The 8,550-nt window shown below is 41.2% G+C and overlaps 1 protein-coding gene across 1 annotated transcript; it reads right to left on the bottom strand.

Moving 5' to 3' along the window:
• Positions 1-394: 394 nt before the first annotated feature.
• Positions 395-7,682, bottom strand: LOC109529279 (muscarinic acetylcholine receptor M1-like). Its single transcript, XM_019892585.1, has 6 exons — positions 7,505-7,682; positions 6,287-6,465; positions 5,029-5,324; positions 3,907-4,593; positions 2,397-3,073; positions 395-1,195 (listed from the first exon to the last, which is right to left on the bottom strand). Exons 1-6 carry the CDS (start codon positions 7,542-7,544, stop codon positions 723-725), a joined length of 2,352 nt encoding a protein of 783 aa, XP_019748144.1. The 5' UTR covers positions 7,545-7,682; the 3' UTR covers positions 395-722.
• Positions 7,683-8,550: the final 868 nt, after the last annotated feature.

Here is an 8,550-nt window from a genome sequence, read left to right as displayed (position 1 = left end):
CATAGAGCCCTTACTAACCACCGTAGCACTCTAATTGCCTTAGTAGAGATAAGATATTTCATGGTCTGACAAATGGCATCTATCTGTATATCGCTCCATACTTAAGCCTCATTTGACCCATGATCCAAAAGTGCCAGAAATGTCATCATTAGTCCTGTTTATATACTCATTAACGAAGTAACTCGATGACTAAATTCAATCCATATTGATTAGACTTGTCACACTACTACACTTAGTACATATGTCAGCAACTGTGAAAGAGGATCACTGCGACAATGTTCCTTTCTGTATCTGAAACTTTTACACGTTGTGACAAACATTACATTGCTTAGTTTTTACTCGACTGTTGCAGTGCAACTGTAGTAGAGGAAGTCTGTGTAGATTTTAACCCTGTGCATGACTGACCCGTGGATTTCTGTTCAGTCGGTACAGTATGGGAACACAATCACTTACCTTATATATTACCGTATTTTCTGCACTATAAAGCGCTTCGGATTATAAAGCGTACCTTCAATGAATGGATCAGAAATTCGAAATGTAAACTGTAGTTCAATGAATACTCTTAAAGTTTTTGGAAAGAGTATTGGAATTTCTGAGGATCACAGTACAGGTCTGGTTATTTTTCTAGCGTAAGCATGTCTTGCCAAACTTTCCCCAAATATTAGAGTTACCATTTAAAAGTCCTGTCGCATTTTTGAAATTGTTTTAGTCATATTTCTGCTCTACATTTGATCTTTCTTTCGGCAAGCTGCAGCATTCCTTTTATGAAATTGAGGCTTGCTTTTGTTTTGATTCCACTGGCACATTAAGATATCCCTGAACGTGGTTCGAAAAGTCTTGTTACACAGGGCGTAGCACATCGGGTTGACCGTGCTATTCACGTAACACAACCAGTATCCCAGCGCCCAAAGATTTCCCGGGATACAGTCTTGGCAGAAGGTGTTAACTAGGACCATGATGTTGTATGGTAACCAAGTAGTGATGAAGGCCAAAAGGATGGCACTCAGCGTCCGTGCCGCTTTCTTGTCATTAGCCTTTTTTTCATTCTTGCGTTTGTTCACCTCTGTCTTGGCTTTGGAGGCAAACCTTTTCGCATCTTTCATGGAGATATTTTCAGGGGAGGCGTCCTCAGGAGGTGGCGGGTGTTTGGACTCGGATGATTTTCGGTCCTTTGTCCTTTTAGTCTTCTTTCCATCTACGGAGAACAAATGAGACATCGTATTACAGCATGTTGTAGGTTTGATTTGTGACACAATTCCAATTTTTTTTTCTCAAGTGGCACAATTTGGAGATTCCTGCTGAAGGGGAACAAAACGTGCATTGATTCAGATATCCAAAGGTCAAAAAGCAGGTGTCTTCCAAATGTAAATTTTCACACGGAATTCTGGATATCTGCTAATGCACCCTAGCATAAATAGACTGATGTAATACAGCCCGGAGCGGCCCAGTGATCTAGTGGTGAGCGCGTCGACCTCACAATGCAGAGGTACCGGGTTCAATCCCAGCTTCGGCCTCCCTGTGTGGAGTTTGCATGTTCTCCCTTTGCCTGTGTGGGTTTTCTCCGGGTACTCCGGTTTCCTCCCACATTCCATTAACATGCATGGCAGGCTGATTGAACACTCTAAATTGTCCCTAGGTGTGAGTGTGAGCACAGATAGTTGTTTGTCTCTGTGGGCCCTGCGATTGGCTGGCAACCGGTACAGGGTGTCCCCCACCTACTGCCCGAAGACGGCTGGGATCGGCTGCAGCATCCCCCCGCGACCCTTGTGAGGTTAAAGCGGATCGGAAAATGAATGAAAGGATGGATGGGAGGAAACCGGAGTACCCAGAGAAAACCCACGCAGGCACGGGGGCGAGCATGCAAACTCCACACAGGAAGGCCAGAATTGAATCCCGCACCTCTGCACTGTGAGGCCGACGCACTAACCTGTCGACCACTGGGCCACCCAGAGCAAAAGATATGCTCTAAATATTAGAGGCGTGTTGATCATTAACCCTTTCGGTTACTACAGTGGACAGCTTATCATGTTATTAGGTTACAGGGTGCATTAAAGGGTAAAAAAAAAAGCAAAAGAATGGAATAGTGTGGCGGTTACCCTTATTTTAACCAAAGGGGGGAGAGTCAGCACAGGCCAACTAAATGGGATAGAATATTTAACAGTAAAGTATGAGTTACTTGTGATTTTTAACTTTGATATTGTCACGGATCACTGCTGACTTTTGTGTTTTCTTGCAATTTAGTAAAATAGTCATCCAGAATATGTGTCACTTTGTATTTGGAATAGACAATACCAAAATGAATAAATAAATAAAATAAAATAAAAATCCTATATAATGTAGGCACGATTCGAAAGTTTTAAGAACGCTCAACACAGGTTAGGATGACCATATCCGACCTGTGGCAAGTCTTGTTTGGTCTGCATCATTTACTTCCTCTTCATCCTCGGAAGCGTCATTGTTGTTTAAACTGTCACAGCAGCTCTGATCTGCAGGGACGGTGTTGTCAGCCCTTCTGAAACTGCGGCAGAAATGCGACGAAAAGTGGAAAAGGAACGCACGACGTTTCCCCGCGCTTTCCATTCCTCTCGGAATACTCGAGTTGTCCTTGCCGTTGTCTGAAGCCTGCTGATTTTGCTCATCGTTCCTCTCGTTCGCCGAGTGCATTTGCTGTGTCGACGTTGTGTTGGATTTTTCCTTTTGGCTCTTGGTCACACCATCGTCACTCCTGTGATTTTGACTCTGGCTGTTTCCTGCGCCCGAGCCCTTAAGACCTTGTATATCCTTAGCACGTTTCTCTGTCTCCTGAAAGATCTTCCAAAACAGGGTTGTCATGATAGTAACTGGCAAGTAAAATGCAGCTATCGCCGTGCAGAATGTAATGATGGGCTCAGACAGAAACTGGATGAAGCATTCATTAGACGGCACTGTCCGCTCCCCAACGATGTACTGCCAGAACAGGATGGCTGGGGCCCAAAGAATGAATGATATTGACCAGGCTAAACAAATCATGGTCATGGCCCTCTTGGTTGTGCGCTTTGCGCGATAGGTCAAAGGCCTGGTAACGGAGAAATACCTAATGAAAAAAATTAGGAGAAAGAGAGAAAAAAAAAAAGACACGATTTAGAAACCATTTTCAACACTCTAGATTGTCCCTAGGTTGGGGTGTGAGCACAGATAGTTGCTTGTCTCTGTGGGCCCTGCGATTGGCTGGCAACCGGTACAGGGTGTCCCCCACCTACTGCCCGAAGACGGCTGGGATCGGCTGCAGCATCCCCCCGCGACCCTTGTGAGGTTAAAGCGGATCGGAAAATGAATGAAAGGATGGATGGGAGGAAACCGGAGTACCCAGAGAAAACCCACGCAGGCACGGGGGCGAGCATGCAAACTCCACACAGGAAGGCCAGAATTGAATCCCGCACCTCTGCACTGTGAGGCCGACGCACTAACCTGTCGACCACTGGGCCACCCAGAGCAAAAGATATGCTCTAAATATTAGAGGCGTGTTGATCATTAACCCTTTCGGTTACTACAGTGGACAGCTTATCATGTTATTAGGTTACAGGGTGCATTAAAGGGTAAAAAAAAAAGCAAAAGAATGGAATAGTGTGGCGGTTACCCTTATTTTAACCAAAGGGGGGAGAGTCAGCACAGGCCAACTAAATGGGATAGAATATTTAACAGTAAAGTATGAGTTACTTGTGATTTTTAACTTTGATATTGTCACGGATCACTGCTGACTTTTGTGTTTTCTTGCAATTTAGTAAAATAGTCATCCAGAATATGTGTCACTTTGTATTTGGAATAGACAATACCAAAATGAATAAATAAATAAAATAAAATAAAAATCCTATATAATGTAGGCACGATTCGAAAGTTTTAAGAACGCTCAACACAGGTTAGGATGACCATATCCGACCTGTGGCAAGTCTTGTTTGGTCTGCATCATTTACTTCCTCTTCATCCTCGGAAGCGTCATTGTTGTTTAAACTGTCACAGCAGCTCTGATCTGCAGGGACGGTGTTGTCAGCCCTTCTGAAACTGCGGCAGAAATGCGACGAAAAGTGGAAAAGGAACGCACGACGTTTCCCCGCGCTTTCCATTCCTCTCGGAATACTCGAGTTGTCCTTGCCGTTGTCTGAAGCCTGCTGATTTTGCTCATCGTTCCTCTCGTTCGCCGAGTGCATTTGCTGTGTCGACGTTGTGTCTGATTTTTCCTTTTGGCTCTTGGTCACGCCATCGTCACTCCTGTGATTTTGACTCTGGCTGTTTCCTGCGCCCGAGCCCTTAAGACCTTGTATATCCTTAGCACGTTTCTCTGTCTCCTGAAAGATCTTCCAAAACAGGGTTGTCATGATAGTAACTGGCAAGTAAAATGCAGCTATCGCCGTGCAGAATGTAATGATGGGCTCAGACAGAAACTGGATGAAGCATTCATTAGACGGCACTGTCCGCTCCCCAACGATGTACTGCCAGAACAGGATGGCTGGGGCCCAAAGAATGAATGATATTGACCAGGCTAAACAAATCATGGTCATGGCCCTCTTGGTTGTGCGCTTTGCGCGATAGGTCAAAGGCCTGGTAACGGAGAAATACCTAATGAAAAAAAGTAAGAGAGAGAGAGAAAAAAAAAAAGACACGATTTAGAAACCATTTTAGAAATTTAGCCATTGAAATGATTTTAACGCTGCTGCTCCATACGGGCAGCGTCAGCGTGGAGCACGGATGCGTATTAGGAATTGAAAGTCGGCACTTGGAAATGAAGCGGATTTACATGGGACAGGAGAAGTGAGACAATGTATTTTTTCGTCAATGCAGCTTCTTGTTTACTTTCAACCTTTGCCTGGAGCAGGCGTGTATGAAGTCATGCGCGCTTTGAGCATGATGTCTCTGATCGCTTTTTTTGATTTTCGTCACATGCAAGTACTTTTGAGAAATTCAATTCTGATCTGAGAAATGTACCAAAGCAACTGAGGAAAAACTGAAAGCATGAAAATACTATCGGAGGTCGAAAAAAAACAAACACGTTACCTGTCAAAGCTTATGACGAGGAGGTTCATGACTGAAGCATTACTGGCTACATAGTCAATTGCGAGCCACAAATCACAGATCACTGGCCCCAGAGCCCACTGATTCATGATGATGTAGGTGGTATACAAGTTCATGGATAAAGTGCCAATGGTCAGGTCGGCAAACGCCAAGCTCAGCAAGTAGTAGTTGTTCACGGTCTTCAGTGCCTTATTGATCTTGAAGGACAACAGGACTAAGATGTTCCCAACAACGGTGACAAGTGAAAGTGATCCGGTGAGTAAGACAATTACGATAACCTAAAGATGGAAAAAAAAATGGTAATTTTGAATAAAAACAATCTTCAGACGGTTGTAGAAATTGATGATGACATAAAACATCTATTCAGTGTAGATTGCATTTACTAGTGAGAAAAAATAATGAACTACTGCCTAATAATTTATAACATAGTGAAGCTCAACTGAACCCTGAAAAAATATCAAATATGTAGTGTTAACTGCATATTAAATTAATTACATGATTAAATTAAATGAAAACAACACTACTACAATTTTTTTAATATTGATGTCTTTTAAAACCATAGATGGAAAATACTGTTGTTAGCTTGCTGTCGAGATGTAGTTTTTGAGGAGCCTGCATGTTTTGGGTATGTTTTCGATCTGATTCCATCTCATAATATTTCGACCTTTCTACCATTCAACTAACTTGGTACATATATTGATAACAAATTGGCGCACACATTTTGAAAGGTTAACCGGTGCATTAAGATGAAAAATCTGCTCAGTTTTCCGTATTTTCCGCACGGAGTTGAAGGCGCACCTTCAATGAATGTCTTATTTTGAAACTGTTTTCATATATAGGGTGCACCGCAGTATAAGGCGCATAGAATAGAAGCTAAAATAGTGGTTGCGGTTGCATTATCGATGCACTAGATGGAGCCACACTAAAGTGAATACAATACGATACAGCTTTATTTATGTAGCTCTTTCACAAGGGCTACAGCTGTAACAAAGGGCTTTACAGAACATTTCAAATACTACGTCCAAGAATTCTGAATATTGATCCTTATATAAGGCGCATTGGATATTAAGGCGCACTGTCAGCTTTTGAGAAAATTGAATGCTTTTTGGTGCGCCTTATAGTGCAGAAAATACGGTACAGTCACAATACCATACAATCACGAATCTAAAAAAAAAAAAAAACAGAATTCGAACAAATCAGGATTTTTCATGCTTTGATTCTGGTGAAATCTGATTGTTACCTGCCAGACTGTATGTCCTCCTAATGGGTCAAAGTCGGCTGTTGCCTGGATTAGTGTGCTATTTCCCGGTGAGTCAGTGAAGTTTGCTTCGTGCCAAATAATATGATTGCTATTAAAATGATGGGTACTCCACGCGCCAACACCGCCAGACAATATGGCAGCTTCCTGGTAAGAGCCATCTGAAATGGAAAGAAATCACGTTTTCCAACCAGTATAAGGGATGACATGTTTGAAAACTGTTTTCCTCCATGAATTCATCGCTGAGCCTTGTTTTTCATGGCGACAGTGTGATGGTGATGAGTTAAACATGGCTCCTCGATGAAGAAATCCTGATGAGACGATTGAGTGCGAGTTTGCATGAATGGGAAGAAACTGGAAAAAAAAAACTTCGTGGGTTCTCTGTCAGAGATGGAATGATTCGGAGCCCTCAATCCAATCACGTTTCTCCAACTCACAGGGCCATTCCCTTCTTTTAACGAGAGTTACGACAAGTCCTCTAAACACAGCGGTGTGCAAACCTTTTCCTCAGAGGGCCTGATACAGAAAAATCAAAAGATGCAAGGGCCACTTGGAAATTTTTGGACAATTTATCAAGCACCACAAAATCAGTCAAATTTGCAATTGCATATAGTTTATGTATTCGTGCTTTTGGAAAACTTGAGATATGGACAGCTTTCTATCAGGCAAATAGTTACGGATTTTCCAAAGTACAAAATTTTGGGGTGGTGAGACGCTCACCAGAAAATATCTGCCCCTGCAGCTGAACCCAATCTCATGTTTCAAAGGCAGCTCTGTCAAACACGACCCATTTTCACGTGAGAAAGGCCTCTCTGATTTTATTTTAAAGTCATCTTGCCAAGGAAAATAATAGCGTAGGAAAAAAATGTGTTTCAACATTCAAGGACTTGATGCAACTTCACTCATGCTGCTGTTCATGTTCACATGTTATGTTGCTTATGTATAGATTTCTGGTCTAAATCTAAATTCATCAGTTCATGTCCTATGTTTTTTGTTTTTTTTTTTAACTTGAAAATTATTCTCTATTGTCACTAACGAAAATAATGAAATCAATTTCTGGTCACAACTTCATGGATTTTTCCTAACATGAGGACAGCTGGACAAAAGGAGGGATTACTGTGTGCCTCGTGGTAGTACCTCCTCCCAATAGAATTAGCTTTTCAAATGTTAAACATAGGTAGTAGGTGTTGTTGGCAGTACCAAAAGTCGCTGGTAGGAAGGTGCTTGCGGTTTCATCCATAATGACCAACAGGCATCTATAACAGGAAGAATGGAGACAAACATGAGAAGAGGCAAAATGGGTAATTAGCGTCAACCATCCATTCGATGGTATGTAAAAGCAATCGGATTCCTTAATTTACTTTGTGAAAGAAAATACACACACACCCACACACACCCACAAAGGAGATGCCCTCATGATCTGACAGATTTGGAGCAGTTTTGCAAAAAAAGGGCAAAGATTTGCCACGGTGATAGATTGCTAGCCAAAACAAAACAACAACAAAAAAATCAGTATAGAGGTGATATGCTACATTAATGGCAGGAAATGTGCAATGATTTATTTCGGCCTTTTTTTTTTTTTTTGGAATCACAAACAAATGGAATTTGAACTTGGGTGTGTGGCACTTTTATTTACACTGCATGGTTATTATGAATAATATGTTTTTTAAATTAACCAAATACCCAACGTTGATATTAAAGCCATGGAACTCTTTTTGAATAAATGATTGAAGGCTTTATTGTGAACACGCGACAGTAAACAAACAAACAAACAAACAGATACATGAAATTAAAGTAGTCCATCAATACTAAAATATACAAAAACAGCAACATGCTCACACAACAAAATTAAAAAGGAAAGGAGAGAAACATAACCTGTTTTTTTTTTGTTTTTTTTTTTTTTAATCTTACCCCTTCTCCACTGGTCAGTTGCAATTGAAATGCCCTATCCTGTCCTCACACAGACAATCACAAATTCAAAAACAATAGAAAAAGAATAATATGAAAATTATTTTTTTCGGCCTTTTTTTTTTTTTTTTTTGGAATCACAAACAAATGGAATTTGAACTTGGGTGTGTGGCACTTTTATTTACACTGCATGGTTATTATGAATAATATGTTTTTTAAATTAACCAAATACCCAACGTTGATATTAAAGCCATGGAACTCTTTTTGAATAAATGATTGAAGGCTTTATTGTGAACACGCGACAGTAAACAAACAAACAAACAAACAGATACATGAAA

The sequence above is a fragment of the Hippocampus comes genome, unplaced genomic scaffold, assembly GCF_001891065.2.
Source record: "Hippocampus comes isolate QL1 unplaced genomic scaffold, H_comes_QL1_v1.1 scaffold47, whole genome shotgun sequence".
NCBI lineage: Eukaryota > Metazoa > Chordata > Actinopteri > Syngnathiformes > Syngnathidae > Hippocampus > Hippocampus comes.
The sequence above is the reverse complement of the archived record's forward strand: the minus strand, read 5'-3'. Positions and strand labels throughout refer to the sequence as shown.

What these genes read in the sequence shown, in the direction of transcription:
- LOC109529279 (XM_019892585.1), bottom strand. Translation starts at nt 7,544, where the DNA reads ATGGATGAAACCGCAAGCACCTTCCTACCAGCGACTTTTG. An exon ending in CTCGTCATAAGCTTTGACAG is followed by an intron (nt 4,594 to 5,028) that starts GTAACGTGTTTG and finishes TTTTTTCATTAG; the next exon opens with GTATTTCTCCGTTACCAGGC. An exon ending in CCAAACAAGACTTGCCACAG is followed by an intron (nt 1,196 to 2,396) that starts GTCGGATATGGT and finishes TGTTCTCCGTAG; the next exon opens with ATGGAAAGAAGACTAAAAGG.